We start from the raw sequence: 22,848 nt of genomic DNA on the forward strand, positions 1-22,848 counted from the left end.
TCAGTTCAAGCTGGGTCTTTGCCATTGTAAAAGCGTTACTGAAGGAAATCTTTCTTCATTGCTCCAATGTCATTCATATGCCTCCTTCTTTCTGCTTGTTTCAAAGTCTTGAAAATGGGTTGGGTAACTCTTTAGTTTCCAGCAATGATAAGTGGGTTTTTTTGTTTATTTATTTGTTTTACAATTGAAATAGAGAAATAAAGATAAAATATTTAGCATAATATTTCAGTCTCAGGATTCTCCATAATGTATGAAATGGTGGAGGAAGCAATGTAGCAAAACAGAAAAGATCATAAACTTTGCTACAAGAATAGATTTTGGTTGATTTCTTGCTTCAATGTTTATATTAGCTTCTTAAATCTGATCAAGGGACTAAAATTTCTGTGTTTTATATTTTTTATTTAAAAACAGGAAATATACCTACCACCCAGACTTGTTGGAAAATCAAGATTGAATAAGAACACATGTTCCCTGGTTAATCCCTAGCTCATAGTAATTGTTCAATAAATAATTATTATTTTATATTATTAATCTCTGACAAATCCTAAATAAATTTGTTTAATCTCTGTGTTGTTACAACAATGTTCCTCTTTATGGTATCTTTCATTTACCTATCTATAGGTTTCCTCTCTGCGACAAAGAGTTTCTTCATTTATCCTGTATTCCCAGCTCCTGCCATTTGAAAAGGTGGGCATTCAATCAATGTTTAGTGAATACATGAATAAGTGAATAAGCACGTATATGAATAAATGAATTAATGTATAGTAAAACAAAATAATGATAAACTTAAGATTCCCAATTTTTTTTAACAGTTTATATAAGCCAAGTCAATTATGTCAAATTTATTTGTGAGAATAATAAAAGCATCATAAGACATTAATCTTCTCATTTTTTTTTATTTTTGGTCTGAAATAAAGACCTATTAGACTGCTTTATAATTTTCTTGAGTCATTCTCAGAAACAGGATCTAAAGGTATAAATGGGAACTTACATCATAGTTTTCATTTCCTGCTTTTGGATAACTGGTTGAACTACTTAAACTCAACTTGCTAAAGTCTAATAAATGCATATCTCATATGACTTCATTCAGAGATCCTCTTTTGTCCACAAGCAGTTGTCTTAGAAGGAAAGAGATCTCAAATGTGTCAACTGAAGAGCTCAGTAGAACAATGGAATACCGTTCTGAGGTACAAAATTTGGATGAAGATGGATATACTCAATTAGACTTTAACTCTCGAGGCATCACCAGGAGACCTGTGCCCTCAGAGAAAGGTATTTTTTTCTTTCTGCCTTCAAAATTTTCATTCTCATCAACTAAAACACTTAAGTGGAGGAAATTTATAGACCTGTGATTTGTTGGGGTTTTATTAATATATTTTTAAGTGTTTTCTGAAGTCACTGAAGATAAGTTGAATGCACTAAGACTTTTCTCATGGCAACCATTCACTGATGAATTATTAGTATTTAAATTACGATGGTGACAGAAAACATGATATCTGTTCTATAGAAATAGGTCAGCTCTGAGGAACTAGTAATAAGTATAATGAATTGCAAAAATGGAAGGATTTCAATAAAAGTGACTTGTTTGATAAAAGTAAATTATAGAATACAGTTCAGGGAAACTTAAAGAAGTGTATACATAAACCACATCAGGATATTGGAAATAAGAAAGAAAAGAATAAAAAGATGAAAGTTAGGTGAGAGATGAAAACAAACATGACTTCGTAGTAAAGGCCAAAGCGAAGTCAGAAGTTATAGGATTCAGAATCCTGAATCTGATTAATTTTTGGTGTGTGTAGTAAGAGCTTGAGTTAGATTTTTTTTTTTTAAACAAGAGGAGTTCTTTGTATACCAATGAAGAAAAATATGTGTTAAATGAAAAGGTCCTATTAGTAAGACATGAGTCTTAAACAAAATGTAAAAGAACTAAAATATGGAGAGGAGAGTTAAAAGATCTCCCTCTTCCTAGAACAATCAATTTAGTCTCTTCTATAACCCTAGTTCTCTTATTTGACAACTCTCTGAAATGCTCTTACTGCTTATGCTCAAAGACTAAACTATGTTCTTGGCATGGTGATGTTAACATGAGGTTCTTGTTATCAACATAGAGATTATTCACAGGTTTTGACATCAGAATTTGTTCTCTTTCATTTTCTAGTTGCTCACATTGCACAATTATTTTGCTCTCTGTACTTACACAATTCTTTTCTTGGGCAACATGTTGGGGAAGAGTGGAAAGACTGGATGATGCAAGAAGTAGGGAGGCATGTGTGTGTTTATGTATAAGTGCAGACAAACAGTGAGTTACCTGTAATCTGCTAGTAGTCTCTTAACTAGATGCTTTTTTATGTGTTAGCTCATTTAATTCTCACAATAATCGTTTGATTTTTCATTAAGAGGAATGAAAAACAAAGGAAGTAATTTGCCAAAAGTCATACAATATCTACTTAAAAAAGGAAGATCACCCTTAGTAAATCAGTGTTATTTCCCCTACATTAAGCTGTCTCTTCTAAGAATTAGTGGGATTTCAGGAATCCTGGTAATGTCCTATAGACATCAATGTGGAACTGAAATTAAGAGTGCATAGTTATCCAGGCACAGTGCTCAAATTATAGTTCCAGAATGTGAAAAGGTATACTAGATTAGATGGGTATCAGTGATTAATAGTTCACTTTAGAATTTGCCAGATTTTGATTATCTGTAGAATTGAAGCGCTCCACAATCCATCATTATTCAATCCCTGCTCCCTCTGGCTCCACCAGGACCTTGTGCTGCATCTCCTTCTTGGCGTTCCATTGCTGTGACTTTGGGAATCCTATGCTTCATAATACTTGCGATAACTGTAGTCCTGGGTACGCTGGGTGAGTATTGTTGGGGAAGATGAACAACAATAGAAGATTTAACAAGCATTTATAATGTTCCAGATACTCTCTTAAGAGTTTGACATGCATAATCTAATTTAATCTGTATATTAACCCTATTGAATTCTCACTTTATTTATAAGGGAGGTAAGAGATGGAGAATATTTTACTTTAATATCACAAACCACTTAGTGGTAGAACCATAAATAGCAATTTAGGCAATCTGTCTAAAAAAACTCATAATCTGAACTACATTGCTCTATTCTTTCTTGAATAGCTGGTTCCAAAACTGTGGAATTACCAGGATAAATGAATATAAGAAAACCAGTGGAGGTGGAGAAGAAAGTAGAAAATGATGCTATCATTCTAATAAAATAAATTCCTTAATGAGACTATGTCTCATGATTTAAGAAAAATGTATTATAACTTATCTTTAATCTAAACTCTGTTGGATAATACCAGAAATTACCTGAGGCACTTATTAAGTAGATATTTTATAATGACTGAATACATTTTCTTAGATTATATATCTCGTGCATTCTATTGTCAATAAAGTATTATTTTGCCTTCAGAGAGTCTTTATTAGATTCCTTTATTATTCAGATGTTTATTGAGTACAGTATGTTGCAGGTACTTACTTGGCAGATTCTCAAGAAACTTTCATTTTTAACATACAGAAGAAAGAGAAGATTTATTACTATTTTAAATCTATCATGGCTCCAATTGATTTTATTCTATTTGCTTCTTGCTGTCTTCTTCCTCTTCTTCTTTTTTTTTTGTGACAGAGACAAAGAGAGTCAGAGAGAGGGACAGATAGGGACAGACAGACAGGAAGGGAGAAAGATGAGAAACATCAATTCTTCATTGTGGTTCTTAGTTGTCCGTTGATTGATTTCTCATTTGTGTCTTGATCGGGGGGCTACAGCAGACTGAGTGGCCCTTTGCTCGAGCCAGTGACCTTGGGCTCAAGCTGGTAAGCCTTGCTGAAATCCAATGAGCCCACACTCAAGCTGGCGACCTCGGGGTCTCGAACCCGGGTCCTCCACATCCCAGTCCGACGCTCCACTGCACCACTGCCTGGTCAGGCTTCTTTCTTCTTAATTCTTTCTTTCTTTCTTTCTTTCTTTCTTTCTTTCTTTCTTTCTTTCTTTCTTTCTTTCTTTCTTTCTTTCTTTCTTTCTTTCTTTCTTTCTTTCTTCCTTCCTTCCTTCCTTCCTTCCTTCCTTCCTTCCTTCCTTCCTTCCTTCCTCCCTCCCTCCCTCTCTCTCTCTCCCTCCCTCCCTCCCTCCCTCCCTCCCTCCCTCCCTCCCTCCCTTCCTTCCTTCCTTCCTTCCTTCCTTCCTTCCTTCCTTCCTTCCTTCCTTCCTTCCTTCCTCCTTCCTTCCTTCCTTCCTTCCTTTCTTTTCTTTCTTTCTTTCTTTCTTTCTTTCTTTCTTTCTTTCTTTCTTTCTTTTCCTTCCTTCCTTCCTTCCTTCCTTCCTTCCTTCCTTCCTTCCTTCCTTCCTTCCTTCCTTCCTTCCTTCCTTCCTTCCTTCCTTCCTTCCTTCTTCTCTCTTTTATTTACTTTACTATAACACCTTCAGGGAAGTTATCTCTTTTTCTCCACTTATTTAATATATCTATCATCTATTTTATCTATTTTTCTATCATCTACCTATTTTTACCTCTCCATCAGCAATGTGTTATCTCTTTATTATTACTCAAAAATCTATCTCTTTATATTATTTAGTCCCTTCACTTTTTATACTCCCTCCCACTGGCAATTATCAGTCTGTTCTCTGTATCAAATGTGTTTTTGTTTGTTTATTTCATTCTTTAGATTCCATACATAAGTGAAATTGCATGGTATTTGTCTTTCTGACTTATTTCACTCAGCATAATTTTTAAGATTTTAAGATTTTTAAAAAGATGTTTTGCATTGACTTCCGTTGTTCCATTTAGTTGTGTACTCACTGATTGTTTCTTGTACATGCCCTGACTGGGGGTTAAACTTGTGACCTCTGGCTTTCCAGGTCCACACTCTATCCACCTAGCCACCCAGCCTGGGCCAGATTTTATTTTTTTTATGGCCGAGTAATATTTCATTGTATATATGTACCAAAACATTTTTATCCACTTGTCTACTGTTACCTGGGTTGCTTCCATATCTTAGCTATTGTAAATAACACTGCAGTGAACACAGGAGTGCATAGAGTCTTTTAAATTAGTCTTTGTTTAAATTATAAACAAAATATGGGTTTTGGAATTTTAATTTTCAAGCAGTAGAATGACCTTTTTGTCACTAACATTGTTGTCAATATCTGAAGGTATTTGGCGATTCAATTCAGGAAGCAACCCATTGAAGAATGACAATTTTTCATCAAGAAATAGAAAGAACCACAGTCATCCCACACATTCATCTTTAGAAGAGAATATGGCTCCTACCAAGGCTATCGCAACCACAGGCAAGGGCAGAATTAAAGAACTAATGGAATTCTTGATTCAAGAGGGTTAATTATTGATGTTATGGCCTGAGGTGGGAGGGTGTGAAGAGAATGCTTTTACATGCAGTGATTGTGCATTCAAAGAAAGCACGCATCAGTATTACTTCAGTTGAATAATACCCTGTCATATATATAATGAAGTAATATCAAAAATACCCCATGCACTTGGCTGAACAGTTAGTTCTCAGTTGGATTATTTTTTTAAATCAGTAACTAACTTAGCCCTGTCTATGTGTTTAGGCTTATAGGACACTGTATAATAGGAAATATGTTCTCTGCCCTTAGGGAACTGACATTTTAAAGTGAAATAAGAATAAGAAATAGCACATCAGAAAGGAAGAAAGGAAAAGATAAAGGAAAGAAAGAACAATGATAATACTTAAGAGGCTAAATTACACACGTGTACAAGAGATAGATCTAATAGATATGTTCCTGAACACTCTAGTTAAATTTGTTTTTCTTTAATCATGCAATTTCACTGATTTTACTACAACTTGATATATACTTGATCTTCTAATTGCATTGTAATTGACTATGACAGCATTCTGACTTCAATTTTCCATCTCTGGACTCATACTCCCTTCATGGGTAATGTTTATAATATATGCTTTTCTTTTTAATTAGTTAATTTAAAAAATTAGTTCATTTAAAAATTATTATCAAGTAGCTAATAATACAGGAAAAGAAATACTCTGTAATTTGAATAATTCTTATATTTTTCTCATTTTGAAAATTGCCTTCTAAAATGAATTTCACACCTGTAAAGTAAGTTTACACAAAATTACTATATATTTCAATGATTGATTTTTAGTTGATGTATTTCAAGTGTTAAGAAGCAGGGAGCTCTGGGCTGAATTTGAAGGAATGATAGACAAGAAGGAAAGGAAGCATGACTGTCTAAAACACTTTTATAGTTAATTTATTTTTTAATTTTAAATGAATGAGGACATCTTAACGTGGGTTCTTTTGTAAAGCTATATTCTTATAGTGTGAATTAAAAATGAAATATTTGAATGGCAATTCATTAATTATTTATTGTATCCTCAGGATGGATGGTACTTGCACTGGAAAAGTAAAATGGTATGATATGAACCACATTGTATTTATCTTTTATTTTTAGGAGTTCTTTCCGGCTCCTGTCCCCATAGCTGGATTAAACATGAGAATAGCTGTTATCTATTGAGCACATCCTTAAGTTCCTGGAATGGAAGTAAAAAACAATGCTCTCAACTGGGCTCTAATCTCCTGAAGATAGATAGTTCAAAAGAGTTGGTAAGTGTAGATTTCAGTTCTAATCGTCTGTGGTCTATATTGAGCAGAAAAATAGAGGTAGATTCCAGGTAATGATAATCTTCCCTAAGAAAATATAATTTTTAATATTCTTCATAATTATAACATGCATTAAGTGGGTAATGTTTATAATATATATTTTTATTTTTAATTAGTTAATATAAAAAAATAAGCACATTGTATTTTAAAACAAACCCTTTTAAATACACTGCAAGTTTGCATGACTGTAATAATCAGACCACAAATCATTTCCGTGAGTTTGGATTTCAATTTTTAAATTTGGTGATAAACCATTCTTCCTCATTGTCATTATGAAGAAAAATAGCAGCAATGGCAATATACATTTATAAATCATTTACTTTTTACAGATACTAGAAAAGGCAAAAAAAGTTTAAAAAGTAAACTTGATATTAAAATGCTTACATAATTTGTAAGAAAAAAGAAACAACAGCTATTTAAAATGAAATATTTGGTATCAGCAACAAATATGATAGGAAGTCAGAGAGAAGTCTCTGTGGACATAAAACATTTTACAGAAAAGATGGGACTTATAACGCATCATGAATGAAGGCTAGACTTAGATGGGCTATAAGAAAGATTAACATATATCTAAACAATTTATAATTCCTTCATTAATTTTCATTATTATCAATTTTTTTGTTTCTGTTTTGTGTTACCCAACAGTTGTAGTTTACATGGGAATTAATGAAAGTATATGTATCGGAAAGAAAAAGAAAGGGACGGGAAGTCTGCCTTTTAGACTTTATTGTATTTGCCCCTATATGTGCTATATTTGTCAACAATTCAAATGTCATCTGAGAAGCATTTCTTTGTATTCTATTTTTTATTTTAGCGAGAGAGGGAGAGAGAGAAAAAGAGATAAGAAGCATCAAGTTGTAGTTGCAGCAATTTAGTCATTCATTGATTGCTTCTCATACATGCCTTGACCCCTGGGCTCCAACTGAGTCAGCGACCCCCTGCTCAAGCCAATGACCTTGGGCTCAAGCTGGTGACCTCAAAGTTTCAAACCTGTGACCTCAGCATCTCAGATCTATGTCCTATCCACTGTGCCAACACCAGTTAGGCTCTGAGAAGCATTTCTTGTCAAAGGTTTTATACATTGCTCACAAAAATTAGATCAGGCACTGTGCAGATACTCCAGTCCTTTCAGTCTTTTGTATAGTGCATTTTAACTAATGAAATAAAAGTTGGTTTTATAACTCATTTGCATAATTGAACAACTTTCTTTGACTTATTATTTGTTTTTCTGATGTTCTTGTTTAATAAAAAAATCAAATGCTTTTTTTTTTATTGCTTCATATTTATTTTGAAATATCCCCTAATTTTTGTGAACAGTATAAATTTATATTTTCCATTTGAGGAAAAAATAATGATCATCATTCATGAAAATTACTTAGGAGACTTGTCCTTAGATTTGGTCAGGTAGATTGAATGGAGGTAGTACAATTTTGACATTATGGATATATTCTTCATAGAAAATTAAACAATAATGACTGTGAAGAAATGAAATATGCTTTTTGTGACATATTGAATGTCATTTTGAATGTCAGTGACATTCAAAAAAAGTTGTCACTTCTCATGAGGTTGATGCCAATGTAGGTATGCATCCTTCACGAAGGTCATTCAATTTGTCTCTTTCTCAATGTCTATAAGAGTCTTTTTTTTTGTTTTTTCTCCATCTTTACCTCTCTATCATCTATTTATCTCTCTCTCTCCTTTTGATGGTATTTATATTTGTTTCCCTACAGGAATTTATAATACAGCAACTGTCTTCCCAACCTCATCATTCATTTTGGATAGGGCTCTCTCGCCCTCACACTAATGGGTATTGGTCCTGGGAGGATGGCTCAATATTCTCTTCTGACTTGTAAGTATCTAGAGAGACAATGACTTATACCCTTTTTCAAAAAGGGAAGAGTATGTCAAGCAGTTAAAAATATGATTTGTTGATCATCTTTAAGAAAAACGAAGAGAACCATGAATAATGATAAAGAGAAAGAAACAGTGAGCCAGGAAAAAAAGAAAAGAAGAGGGTAGGAGAGAACTTGATGTTCAAAAAAAGCTGAGTAACCATTTAGTGCTATCAACACAAGTGTTCCCTCAGCTTTCTTACCAGAAGAGTATCTGCCATCTGTTTAAAGTTGTTCAGTAAGAAACAGTCACTGTTGGTTAGTGTAAAACTGAGGTTATGAGCATGGGCTTTGGAGTCATGTTTTAGCTTTAATCAACGACTTGCACTCACGTGTGAAATCAGATAAATTGCTTAGTCTATCAGGTACCTTCTTTCTTCATCTGTAAATAATAATAAAAATAGTAACTACCTCTCAGAATTTTTAAATAAAGGAAGGAAAAGTCAAATCAGTTAGCATAGTGTCTTGCGCATAGCATACATGTAATACATACTATTATCATTAATTTTAAAAGCAACTGCATTTTATATTTTATAAAGTTCTTTTCAACATATTTCAGCCATGACCAGGTAGCTTAGTTGGTTAGAGCATTGTCCCTATACTCCAAAGTCTCAGGTTCGTTCCCTGGTCAGGGCACATATAAGAATGAATAGATTTCACACTTGATTACAAATTCTTCTTCATTGTGTATGTATTAATCAGGGTTCTCCAGAGAAATAGAATCAATAGATCTATATGGACCTATATAGATCTTCTCTGGAGATCCCTAATGCACATACAATGAGAAAGAATTCATATATGGAGATCTATTAGGAGGAATTGACCCATACAGTTATGGAAAAGAAGTCCCATGATCAGCCTCCTGAAAGCTTGAGATCCAAGAAAGCCTGTGCAAGTATAAAGGGCTGAGAATGAAGGGAACTGATGGTGGAAAACCTGGTGGTAGGGCAGGAAATAATGGGCTGAGCTGAGCTGTCTTAGTTCACAGATTGAAACAGGAGAAAAGGGAGGGGTTCTTCCATCCTTTTTGTTCTACACTGCTCACAAAAATTAGGGAATATTTTATAGCTTCATATTCATTTTGAAATATCCTCTATTTTTTTGTGAGCAGTATATTTAGGCTCTCAGTGGATTGGATGATGACCACACATATTGGAGAAAGCAGTCTACTCTCCACTGATTCAAACACTAATTTCATCCAGAATTACTCTCATCAACACTCAGAAACAATGATTTAATATGAGTATGGCCAGTCAAGCTGACACATAAAATTAATCATCACAAAGTGTTGAAATCTTCCTCACTGCCAGTCATCATTTTATTATTAATATCTGCAGAATATAAAATTATATTTCCCTTTTAAGTTTCTATTATTGGGGGTGTATATATGTATGTAAATAACTGTTTCTCCCCCCACCATCCCCCAATCAATCTCAGTGGGTTTGTTTTCCAATTTAATTAGTCTTTTAGAGAAAGAAGTTTTGACTTTTTTGGTTCTTTCTCTCCTCTCCCTATGTCTTTTAAATTCTTCTTTCATTATTTTCAATTATCATCTTTATTAGTTTTTTCTACCCAATTTTTTTGTTTTGAATTTGCTTTTCTGTCTCTAACATTTTTTATAAATGTTTAACTCCTGTGATTCAACCTTTCTTTTTCTCAAATATGTACATTTAAGGTTATAATTTTAATGTATTTTTGTCATTCAGTTTGAAATACTTCTTATTTTTCATTATGATTTGTTCTCTGACTTATGAGTTACTTCAAAATGTATTTCTTAATTTATTTCTGTGTATTTATAGTTATCTTTTTGTTTTAAGTTTCAGCTTAATTCCATTGTGGTCAGAAAACATACTCAGAGTGATGGAAGTTCTCTGATTTTTCTTTGCTTCTGCTTCCCATACTTAGAGAATTATATTAAAATCGTCCATTGCAATTCTACTTACAATTCTGCAAACATTTTAATTGATGTGAAGCCATATTATTAGATGTATATAGACTTAGACATATAGGTTTATGAAGTCAGTTCATCTAGATAGTCCCACATATTTGTGGTTTTCATTGCTTCTTATTCCTTTCTGCCTGTCCTAACTTCCATTTTAAGTAATTTTTCTTAGACTTAAAGAATACTCATTAGTATTTCTTTTAGAGTTGAAATTTTACAGTTGAATTCTGTGTCTAAAACTTCTATTTCAACTTTTATAAAAAATATTTTCTTTGAGTATAAAGTTAGACATTTGTAGCTTTTTCCTTCTCAGTCATTCAAAGATATGTGTTCTATTTTTTTTATTATTGCTTGTAAAGGTCAACTATTTGGAAGTAATGAATGTTTTAAATCTGATGTCTCTTTTCAGATTTGGAAAATACGCAGGTATACTTGCTTCAAATGATTTTCCTTCCCTATCTTTCTTCCCTTCTTCTTGGATCCCAGATACACATATTGTAGAACCATTCACAATATTTTATGTCTTCCTTGCTTTTTTTCTGTATGATTGATCTTTTTTTGTTTTAATCTATTGATTTACTTCTAATATATTTTTCAGTTCATTAATTTTTTCTTATCTGTTGCTATTCTGCTGTTAAAAATATCCTTCAAGTTTTAAGTTTTGTTTAGTAAAATTTTCAGTTCTGTAATTATACTTTAGTTCTTTCTAGAAGCTACCATGTCACTATTTATAATTTCTAGCTTTCTTTCATAATTTGCAATACTGTCCTTTTATTCCAAACATACAGAGTATAGTTGTTTGACGTTTGTGTTTGATAATTCTGTTTTATACTCATGTGTGTCTGTTTCTACTATATTTTTTTCTGTTTTTCATTCATGTTGATTTATTGTTATATATGATGATTATTTTTTATAGTGTGCTTAACATTATGTCTTAAATGTTTGTAGAATTAATCTGAAGTTTACACAATGGCTTTTCATGTTCTCTGGCAGGCACCATTGGGTAAGACTAGGACAAACTGCTAATTATGATCACATTTTGATTTTAATACTATTTAACTATTTTACCTTCCACTAGCACAAGCACAGCAAATTTATTAACAAACATCTTGACAAAATATATATATCTTACATTTCTATAACCCTTTTTTGTCTTGTTTTCTTTTGCTGTTTTAACATCTGACCAATGAACTCTTTCTCTTTTTTTGTTACATAGAGTAAAAAACCTTTTATTTTTTATTTTGACATTCAATATTATTTCCTATTAGTTACAGCATAGTGGTTAGTTAGACATTTATATACTTTGTGAAGTGATCCTGCCAATAGTTCTAGTACCCACTTAGCACCATACATAATTATTATAATATTATTGACTACCAATTTATACTTTATAATTTCTTCACCTTTTTTACCCAGGCCTTCAGTACTCCTCTCATCTGGCAACTGTCAGTCTGTTCTCTGTGTTTATGAGCCTATTTCTGTTTTGTTTGTTTATTTTGTTCTTTAGATTATACATATAAGTGAAATTATATGGTATTTCTCCTTCTCAGTCTGACTTATTTTACTTATCATAATACCCTCAAGATCTACCCATGTTGTCACAAATTGAAGAAGATTTCATTCTTCTTCTTTTTTGTGTCTGAGTAATATTCCATTGTATATATGTATCACTCCTCCATGATTAGTCATCCATTGATGATGACACTTAGGTTGCTTCCAAATCTTGGCTATTGTAAATAACACTGCAATGCACATGGGGGTGGATATATTTTTTTGAATTAGTGTTTTGAAATTCTTCAGAGAAATACCCTGAAGCAGAATTGCTGGGTGATAATATATTTCTGTTTTTATTTTTTTAAGGAAGCTTCATACTTTTTTCCATAGTGGTGGCACCAATTTGCATTCCCACCAACAATGTGCAAAGGTTCCCTTTCTCCTATATCCTCACCAACACTTGTTATTTGTTGATTATTAATGATAGCAATTTTGACAGGTGTGAGGTGATATTTCATGGTGGTTTTAATTTGCATTTCTTTGATGGTTAGTGATTAGCCATCTGTATGTTCTCTTTGGAGAAATTTGTATTCAGGTTTCTGCTGAATACAATTTTTTAATTGTATTATTTGGATTTTTTAAAAAATTATTTTTAAATTATATAAAGTATTTATGAATTTTGGCTGTAAACCCCTTATCAGATGTATCATGGGCAAATATCTTCTCTCATTTTATAGGTGTAGGCTTGATGCTAGATGAGGCCCTTCCCCATTCTCAGCCACAGGGCGCAGTATCTTGACCTCAGGACATGAGATAAAGAGTAGTAAAAATGTTTCTAAGATTTTACTAAGAGCAATAGAACTGAGACACCAGATATGTATCAAGGAGGGACACACAGGGCAGTGTATACCCTTCCCTTTACCCCCTGCTTACCTTTCGCTTGCATGTTGACAGAAACTAGAATAGCTAACTAGGGCTTAGTTATTTAACCACAAGCCCACCCAGCAGGGTGCTGAACTTTTACTAACTGGCTGCTATCAGTGCTGCCTCTGTATGGAAGTAATAGAAAGTATGTCTGCTCCATCTGGTCCTCCTTGTGGTTTCTTTGAGATCCCACAACATCATCAGATTCATATTCTGGGTCTGGACCTCCTGTGTTCAGTAGGTTATCTTCTTGTTTTCTTGATGGTTTCCTTTGATGTACAAAAACTTGTTTAGTTTAAGGTAGTCCCATTTGTTTATTTTTTATTTTTCTCCCTTGCCTGTCTAGATATATGAGAAATACCGTGCCCTTTCAGAAATCACAAGAGTGGGACCATATTAATATTTTGATATGTTTCTATGCCTTGGCTCTAATTTAATCTAGTTTTGTCCATATACAAAAACAAACAAACAAACAAGCAAAAAGTTCTTGGATATCAAGGAAAGTTTTAGAGAACTTTTGGTGAGAATTCTCCCTAAAAATTGGATTAAAATTGTTTCATGCCCTTGTCCTAGTCTTTTTTACAAAAGAATTTTCTCTATCCTCCAAGCTCAGGGCCAAGAAGAGATAGATATACAAGATGAAGAATATCAGACTATAGCTTTTACTCCAAGACTCAGTGATGGTTTTTGAGCTTAACTAACACTGCTCCTTCATGAGACTGAAAAGTGAATAGAGCAGAGCCATGCTTCCACTTACACATGGTAGTTATTGAAATTGTCTGACATTATATTCTAATACAATTCTGCCTTCAGGATACATTGAATTATATAGGAATTTTTGCCTTTTGTTTTAAAGAGAGACAGAGAGATAGGACCATTGAGCTGTTCCTATATGTGTCCTGACCAGAGATCAAACCAGCAACTTCTGCACTATGGCACAATGCTCCAACCAGGTGCACTATCTGGCCAGGACTTACCCTTTCTTTAAACAACCTTTGATATCTCAGATTCTTCATTTAGTTCTAGATCCCTTTCAGCAATAACTCTTTTACTTGTTCCACTCACTAGTATACCTAATAATGATTCCACTAACTTGTTATTCTATTTCATAAATATACTTCTAAGTGAGTTTGAAAGATATGCAAAGAACTGTTGTTCATAGAATATTAAGTGGGGCTTTTTTTTTTGTCAGAAACTCTATTTAATTTTTATGCAACTAGTAGTATTTCTTAAAAACATAAGCAGCCTAAGTGCTCATCAGTAAGTAAAGGGATAAAAAAATGTGGTACATTTACACAATGGAATACTACTCAACCATAAAAAAGAAGGAAATCTTAACCTTTTTGACTACAAGGATGGACCTGGAGAGTTTCACTTATAGTGAAACAAGCCGGTCAAAGAAACACAAGTACCATGTCATTTCACATATATCTAAAATCTAATGAACAAAAAAATTAACAAAATAAAAACAGACTCATAGATACAGAGAACAGACTGACAGTTGTCAGAGGGGAGGAGGGTTTGGGGGCTGGTTAAAACATTAAAGGGATTAAGCAAAAAAAGAAAGAAAGAAAGAAAGAAAGAAAGAAAGAAAGAAAGAAAGAAAGAAAGAAAGAGAAAGAAAGAGAGAAAGAAAGAAAGGAAAAAGCAGACACAGACGATAATATGGTGCTTGCCAGAAAGAGAAGGAGGTGGGAGAGGTAGAAGAGTGAAAAAAGAGGATACATGGTAGCAGAGCCTGACCTGTGGTGGCACAGTGGATAAAGCGTCAACCTGGAAACGCTGAGGTTGTTGGTTCAAAACCCTGGGCTTGCCTGGTCAAGGCACATATGGGAATTGATGCTTCCTGCTCCTCCCCCCTTCTCTCTCTCTCTCTCTCTCTCTCTCTCTCTCTCTCCCCTCTCTATAACGAATAAATAAAATCTAAAAAAAAAAGTAGCAGAAAGAGATTTGACTTGATGCAATATATAGATTATGTGTTACAGAGTTGTGCACTTGAAGCATGTATGGTTTTGTTAACCAATGTCATTCCAAGAAATTCAATTTAAAAAGTCTTCAGCCTTGGTAATGCCTTAATAATGAAGGATATATACTATTACCACTTGAGAACTAATACAATCTAAATTCAAGTCTTTTTTTTTCCAATAATGTAGACATGTCAGAAACTTTTGTTTACTAATTTCCTCACTGATTTATTTCAGCATTGTGTATCCTTTATGTTTGTTCTAATTACCTTATTTTATTTCTTTTAACAGGTTTCAAATAAAAACCACAATGCCCCAGAAAGCCTCACCTCACAACTGTGTATGGATTCATATGTCAATATTTTATGACCAGCTTTGCAATGTACCCTCATATAGTATTTGTGAGAAGAAGCCGTCTATATAATGATGGGGTATTGACATGGGAGGAGCAAGAGAAGTATATAAGGTAGTAAGGAAGGTAGAAAGAAAAACAAGAAAGGTATTTGAGGTAAAGATAAATGTTAAAAATATCAAAAGAGTTCAGCCAACTTTACCTTTAGCTGAGAAATAGGATAGAAAGACTGTGATTTCTGCACATTAATTTGATTGGTAATTCAGTATTATATTCTAATTAACAGAGACCTAGAAATGGAGTCAGGGCAGCAGAATTTGAATTTTTATTCTATGACCAACTTGGCATTAACCACAATTCCTTGGTGTTTCAAGGAGATCTTAATTTCTGTCTCTGCCAGAGTCATTTTTGTCCTTAGAAAGTACCACAGGAGTACACATGGTGTGTTTTCGTGATGTTCCTCCACTTTGAGCATCAGACACAGGGAAAAGTCACATAGAATTCTGAGTAGTTAAATGAAGAAATAAAAAATAGCTTCACTATAATCAGAGCTATTTTATTTTTTTATTCAACAATATGGTCATAATTGTGATCAAAAGCACCATAAAAAACAGCAACTCCATCTTTTTTTCCTTAATTAAATAGCCCAGAAAAAAGTTCTTCCACATCTATAATAAGATCTATAATGTGAAACTGTAGGAAAACTACTCTTAAAAGAGAGCTTTTTCCTTTTTTGTTGTTGTTTAGTCACTTTTTTAAATTCAAATTTTTAATTACAGTTGGCATTCAATATTATTTTTTATTAGTTTCAGGAGGGCAGCATAGTGATTAGATATTTTTATACTTTACGAAGGAATCCCACCAATAATTTCAGTTACCCACTTGACACCATACAAATAGTTATTACAATATTATTGACTATATTCCCTCCGCTTTACTTAACAACTATCGGACTGTTTTGTAATAATCAATTTGTACTTATGAATCCTTCACCTTTTTCACCCAGGCCGTCAACACCCCTCCCACCTGGCAATGTAAGCCAGTTTCTGTTATGTTTGTTTGCTTATTTTGTTCTTTAGATTACAAATATAAATGAAATTATGTGGTATTTGGCTTTCTCTGTCTGACTTATTTCACTTATCACAATACCCTCAAGATCCATCTATGTTGTTGTAAATTATAAAATTTTATATTTTTATGGCCAAATAATATTCATTGTATATATGTATTGCTTCTTCACCCAATCATATATTGATAAGCACTTAGGTTGTTTCCATATTTTGGCTATTGTAAATAATGTTGCAGCCTGACCAGGTGGTGGCGCAGTGGATGAGCGTCGGACTGGGATGCAGAGGACCCAGGTTCGAGACCCCGAGGTCGCCAGCTTGAGTGTGGGCTCATCTGATTTGAGCAAAAAAAGCCCACCAGCTTGAACCCAAGGTCGCTGGCTCCAGCAAGGTGTTACTTGGTCTGCTGAAGGCCCGTGGTCAAGGCACATATGAGAAAGCAATCAATGAACAACTAAGGTGTTGCAACACACAATGAAAAACTAATGATTGATGCTTCTCATCTCTCTTCGTTCCTGTCTGTCTGTTCCTGTCTATCCCTCTCTCTGACTCGCTCTCTGTCTCTGTAAAAAAAATAAAATAAAAATGTTGCAATATTCATAAGGGTGCACATAACTTTTTGAATTAATGCATTGGACTTTTTTGAATAAATACCCTACAGTAGAATTGTTGGGTCATAAGAAAGTTCTATTTTTAATTTTTGGAGGATCCTTTGTACTGTCTTCTATAGTGGCTGCACCATCAACAGAGTACAAAGGTTCCTTTTCTTCTGCATCCTCGCCAACATGTTGTTTGTTGATTACTGATGATAGCCATTCTGATAGGTGTGATATGATAATTTTAATTTGTGATATGATAATTTTAATTTGTATTTCTCTGGTTGTTAGTGATTTTGAGCATCTGTTCAGATGTCTATTAGCCATCTGTATGTCTTCTTTGGAGAAGTTTGTATTCAGGTCTTATGCCTGATTTTTACTGTATTGTTTACTTTTTGTTGTTAAGTTGTTTAAGTTTTTAAAATAAATTTTGGATATTAACCCTTTCTCAGGTGTATCATTAGAAAATAACTTCCAATTTGCAAGTTGTCTTTTCATTTTCTTGATTTTTTTTTCTGTGCATACCATTTTGAGTTTGATGTAGTATCATTTACTTATTCTCTTTTTTTTTCTTTTCTTTATTTATTTATTTATTTATTTTTTAATAATTTTATTTTTTTAATGGGGTGACATCAATAAATCAGGATACATATATTCAAAGATAACAAGTCCAGGTTATCTTGTCGTTCAATTATGTTGCATACCCACCACCCAAAGTCAGATTGTCCTCTGTCACCTTCTATCTTGTTTTCTTTGTGCCCCTCCATACCCCCTATCCCTCTCCCATTCCCCCCTCCCCCCCGTAACCACCACACTCTTATCAATGTCTCTTAGTTTCACTATTATGTCCCACCTACGTATGGAATAATACAGTTCCTGTTTTTTTCTGATTTACTTATTTCGCTTCGTATCATGTTATCAAGATCCCACCATTTTGCTGTAAATGTTCCGATGTCATCATTTCTTATGGCTGAGTAGTATTCCATAGTGTATATGTGCCACATCTTCTTTATCCAGTCATCTATTGATGGGCTTTTTGGTTGTTTCCATGTCCTGGCCACTGTGAACAATGCTGCAATAAACATGGGGCTGCATGTGTCTTTACGTATCAATGTTTCTGAGTTTTTGGGATATATACCCAGTAGAGGGATTGCTGGGTCATAAGGTAGTTCTATTTTCAGTTTTTTGAGGAACCACCATACTTTCTTCCATAATGGTTGTACTACTTTACATTCCCACCAACAGTGTATGAGGGTTCCTTTTTCTCCACAGCCTCTCCAACATTTGCTATTACCTGACTTGCTAATAACAGCTAATCGAACAGGTGTGAGGTGGTATCACATTGCCGTTTTGATTTGCATTTCTCTAATAGCTAAAGAAGATGAGCATCTTTTCATATATCTGTTGGCCATTTGTATTTCTTCCTGGGAGAAGTGTCTATTCATATCCTCTTCCCATTTTTTTATTGGATTGTTTGTTTGTTTGTTGTTGAGTTTTATGAGTTCTTTGTATATTTTGGATATTAGGCCCTTATCTGAGCCATTGTTTGAAAATATCATTTCCCATTTAGTTGGCTTTCTGTTTATTTTGTTATCAGTTTCTCTTGCTGAGCAAAAACTTCTTAGTCTGATGTAGTCCCATTCATTAATTTTTCACTTCTCTTGCCATTGGAGTCAAATTCATAAAATGCTCTTTAAAACCCAGGTCCATGAGTTGAGTACCTATGTCTTCTTCTATGTACTTAATTGTTTCAGGTCTTATGTTTAGATCTTTGATCCATTTTGAGTTAATTTTTGTACAGGGGGAGAGACTGTAGTCCAGTTTCATTCTTTTGCATGTGGCTTTCCAGTTTTCCCAGCACCATTTATTGAAGAGGCTTTCTTTTCTCCATTGTGTGTTGTTGGCCCCTTTATCAAAAATTATTTGACTATATATATGTGGTTTTATTTCTGGACTTTCTATTCTGTTCCATTGGTCTGAGTGTCTATTTTTCTGCCAATACCATGCTGTTTTGATTGTCATGGCCCTATAATAGAGTTTGAAGTCAGGTATTGTAATGCCCCCAGCTTCATTCTTTTTCTTTAGGATTGCTTTGGCTATTCGGGGTTTTTTATAGTTCCATATAAATCTGATGATTTTTTGCTCTATTTCTTTAAAAAATGTCATTGGAAGTTTGATGGGAATTGCATTAAATTTGTATATTGCTTTGGGTAATATAGCCATCTTGATTATATTTATTCTTCCTAGCCAAGAACAAGGTATATTGTTCCATCTCATTATATCTTTTTCGATTTCCCTTAACAATGGTTTATAGTTTTCATTATATAAGTCCTTTACATTCTTTGTTATGTTTATTCCTAGGTATTTTATTTTTTTTGTTGCAATTGTGAAGGGGATTATTCTTTTGAGTTCCTTCTCAGTTGTTTCATTGTTGGCATATAGAAAGGCTATTGACTTCTGTATGTTAATTTTGTATCCTGTGACCTTACTCTATTGGCTTATTGTTTCTAGTAGTCTTTTTGTGGATTCTTTGGGGTTTTCGATGTATAGGATCATATCATCTGCAAAAAGTGATACTTTTACTTCTTCTTTTCCGATATGGATGCCTTTTATTTCTTTGTCTTGTCTGATTGCTCTGGCTAGAACCTCTAGTACCACATTAAATAAGAGTGGAGAGAGTGGACAACCCTGTCTTGTTCCTGATTTAAGGGGGAAAGCCTTCAGTTTAGTGCCATTTAATATGATGTTAGCTGATGGTTTATCATATATGGCCTTTATCATGTTGAGATATTTTCCTTCTATACCCATTTTGTTGAGAGTCTTAAACACAAAATTGTGTTGTATTTTATCGAAAGCCTTTTCTGCGTCTATTGATAAGATCATGTGGTTTTTGTTCTTTATTTTGTTGATATGGTGTATTACATTAACCGTTTTACGTATGTTGAACCATCCTTGAGATTCTGGGATGAATCCCACTTGATCATGATGTATTATTTTTTTAATATGTTGTTGTATTCAATTTGCTAGTATTTTGTTTAGTATTTTAGCATCTGTATTCATTAGAGATATTGGTCTGTAGTTTTCTTTTTTTGTGCCATCCTTGCCTGGTTTTGGTATGAGGGTTATGTTGGCCTCATAAAATGTGTTTGGAGGTATTGCTTCTTCTTCAATTTTTTGGAAGACTTTGAGTAGAATAGGAACCAAGTCTTCTTTGAATGTTTGATAAAATTCGCTGGTATAGCCGTCAGGGCCTGGACTTTTATTTTTGGGGAGGTTTTTAATGGTTTTTTCTATTTCTTCTCCACTGATAGGTCTGTTTAGGCTTTCTGCTTCTTCTTGACTCAGTCTAGGAAGGTTGTATTGTTCTAGGAATTTATCCATTTCTTCTAGGTTGTTGAATTTAGTGGCATAATGTTTTTCATAGTATTCTACAATAATTCTTTGTATATCTATGGTGTCCGTGGTGATTTCTCCTCTTTCATTTTGGATTTTGTTTATATGAGTTCTTTCTCTTTTTTCCTTGGTAAGTCTTGCCAAGGGTTTGTCAATTTCGTTGATCTTTTCAAAGAACCAGCTCCTTGTTCTATTAATTTTTTCTATAGTTTTTCTGTTCTCTAATTCATTTATTTCTGCTCTGATTTTTATTATCTCCTTTCTTCGGCTGGTTTTGGGTTGTCTTTGTTCTTCTTTTTCTAGTTCCTTAAGGTGTGAAGTTAAGTGGTTCACTTGGGCTCTCTCTTGTTTGTTCATATATGCCTGAAGTGATATGAACTTCCCTCTTATCACTGCTTTTGCTGCATCCCATAGATTCTGATATGTCGTATTGTCATTTTCATTAGTCTGTATATATCTTTTGATCTCTGCACTTATTTCTTCTTTGACCCATTCATTTTTTAAAAGTATGTTGTTTAGTTTCCACATTTTTGTGGGATTTTTTTCCTCTTTTTTGCAGTTGAATTCTAGTTTCAAGGCTTTATGATCAGAAAATATGCTTGGTACAACTTCAATTTTTCTGAATTTGCTGATGTTGTTTTTGTGGCCCAACATATGGTCAATTCTTGAGAATGATCCATGTACACTGGAGAAAAATGTATACTCAGTCACTTTGGGATGAAATGTCCTGTAGATGTCTATCATATCCAGGTGCTCTAGTGTTTTGTTTAAGGCCACTATGTCTTTGTTGATTCTCTGTTTGGATGACCGATCTAGAGCCGTCAGCGGTGTATTGAGGTCTCCAAGTATGATTGTATTTTTGAAAGTTTTTGTTTTAAGATCAATAAGTAGCTGTCTTATATATTTTGGTGCTCCTTGGTTTGGTGCATATATATTAAGAATTGTTATGTCTTCTTGATTCAGTGTCCCCTTAGCCATTATGAAATGGCCATTTTTGTCTCTGAGTACTTTTTCTGTCTTGTAGTCAGCATTATCCGATATGAGTATTGCTACACCTGCTTTTTTTTGGATGTTCTTTGCTTGGAGTATTGTTTTCCAGCCCTTCACTTTGAATTTGTTTTTATCCTTGTTACTTAGATGAGTTTCCTGTAGGCAGCATACAGTTGGATTTTCTTTTTTAATCCATTCTGCTACTCTGTGCCTTTTTATTGGTGAGTTTAATCCATTTACATTTAGTGTAATTATTGATACTGTGAGTTCCCTATTGCCATTTTATATCTTGCTTTCTGTTAGTTTTGTGTCTTGTTTGATCCTTCTCTTTCGTTTTTCTATCTTTTGTTTTTATTTGGTTGTATTCCATACATCTTTCCTCTGTTGCTATCTTTTTTATCTCATGTGCTTCTGTGGTGGTTTTTTCAATGGTGGTTACCTTTGAGTAATGAAAAGGGTCCCTACCCTGTTCATTGTAGCGAACTATTTTGTGAGTCCTTTTGCACTCCATCGTCCTTTGCTACTGTTAATCTCCATCTTCTCCCCCTCTTTCTTTTTGTTGTTGTCACAGTTTAAATTTGGTTTTATTGTGTTCTTCTTGGAGCTTTTACTTGTGGCTCTGTTTTTTTTTTGTTCTTTGTATCTGATTGGAGAACCCCCTTTAGTAATTCCTGGAGTAGGGGTTTTCTGATGATAAATTCCCTCATCTTTTCTGTATCTGTGAATGTTTTTATTTCTCCTTCGTATTTGAAGGATAGCTTTGATGGGTATAGTATTCATGGCTGAAAGTTCCTCTCTTTCAGGACTTTAAATATTGGAGTCCACTCTCTTCTAGCTTGTAGAGTTTCTGCTGAGAAATCTGATGATAATCTAATGGGCCTTATATGTTGTATTCTTCTTTTTCCTGGCTGCCTTGAGAATTTTTTCTTTGCTGTTGGTTTGTGTCAATTTCATTATGATATGCCTTGGAGTAGGTTTGTTGGGGTTAAGAAAACTCGGAGTTCTGTTTGCTTCTTGAACTTGAGGCTTTAGTTCTTTCCACAGGCTTGGGAAGTTCTCATCTATTATTTGTTTGAGTATGTTCTCCATTCCATTTTCTCTCTCTTCTCCCTCTGATATACCTATTATTCTTATGTTATTCTTTTTGATGGAGTCAGATAATTCTTGTAGGGCTATCTCATTTTTTTTAATTTTTGAGTCTCTTTCTTCTTCTCTCTGTTGTGCCTCAAGTTGCTTGTCTTGTATTTCGCTAATCCTCTCTTCTATCTGACCTGTTCTATTAGCTAAGCTTGTTACTTCGTTTTTCAGCTCATGAATTGAGTTTTTCATCTCTGTTTGATTTGTTTTTATAGTTTCAATTTCCTTGGACATATATTCTTTGTGTTCATTGAGTTGTTTTCTGAGCTCCCTAAATTGCCTTTCTGTGTTTTCTTGTATATCTCGGAGGATTTTTAGGATTTCTATCTTGAATTCTCTGTCATTTAGCTCCAAGGTTTCCAATATATTAAATTTTTTCTCCATAGATTTTTCCTCATCTAGCTGTGTTACCTCTCTTTCTTTT

General features: G+C 33.7%; 1 protein-coding gene across 4 annotated transcripts; it reads left to right on the forward strand.

Moving 5' to 3' along the window:
• Positions 1 to 1,090: 1,090 nt before the first annotated feature.
• Positions 1,091 to 16,349, forward strand: CLEC7A (C-type lectin domain containing 7A). Of its 4 annotated transcripts, XM_066264036.1 has the most exons (6): positions 1,091 to 1,272; positions 2,763 to 2,861; positions 5,168 to 5,311; positions 6,465 to 6,616; positions 8,404 to 8,522; positions 15,181 to 16,349. In XM_066264036.1, exons 1-6 carry the CDS (start codon positions 1,170 to 1,172, stop codon positions 15,311 to 15,313), a joined length of 750 nt encoding a protein of 249 aa, XP_066120133.1. In that variant the 5' UTR covers positions 1,091 to 1,169; the 3' UTR covers positions 15,314 to 16,349. The 4 variants fall into 4 exon arrangements, with proteins under 4 accessions (XP_066120133.1, XP_066120141.1, XP_066120124.1 ...); XM_066264044.1 differs by lacking the exon at positions 8,404 to 8,522 and having other exon boundaries at positions 5,168 to 5,305; XM_066264027.1 differs by lacking the exon at positions 5,168 to 5,311.
• Positions 16,350 to 22,848: the final 6,499 nt, after the last annotated feature.

This window comes from Saccopteryx bilineata, chromosome 1, assembly GCF_036850765.1.
Source record: "Saccopteryx bilineata isolate mSacBil1 chromosome 1, mSacBil1_pri_phased_curated, whole genome shotgun sequence".
Taxonomy (NCBI): Eukaryota; Metazoa; Chordata; class Mammalia; order Chiroptera; family Emballonuridae; genus Saccopteryx; species Saccopteryx bilineata.

Bases quoted from the DNA above. Each gene is read 5' to 3' on its own strand.
- CLEC7A (XM_066264036.1), top strand. From the start codon at position 1,170: ATGGAATACCGTTCTGAGGTACAAAATTTGGATGAAGATGGATATACT. The intron at 1,273-2,762 runs GTATTTTTTTCT...TGGCTCCACCAG, and splicing joins ACCTGTGCCCTCAGAGAAAG to GACCTTGTGCTGCATCTCCT. The intron at 5,312-6,464 runs GCAGAATTAAAG...TTTTATTTTTAG, and splicing joins TATCGCAACCACAGGCAAGG to GAGTTCTTTCCGGCTCCTGT.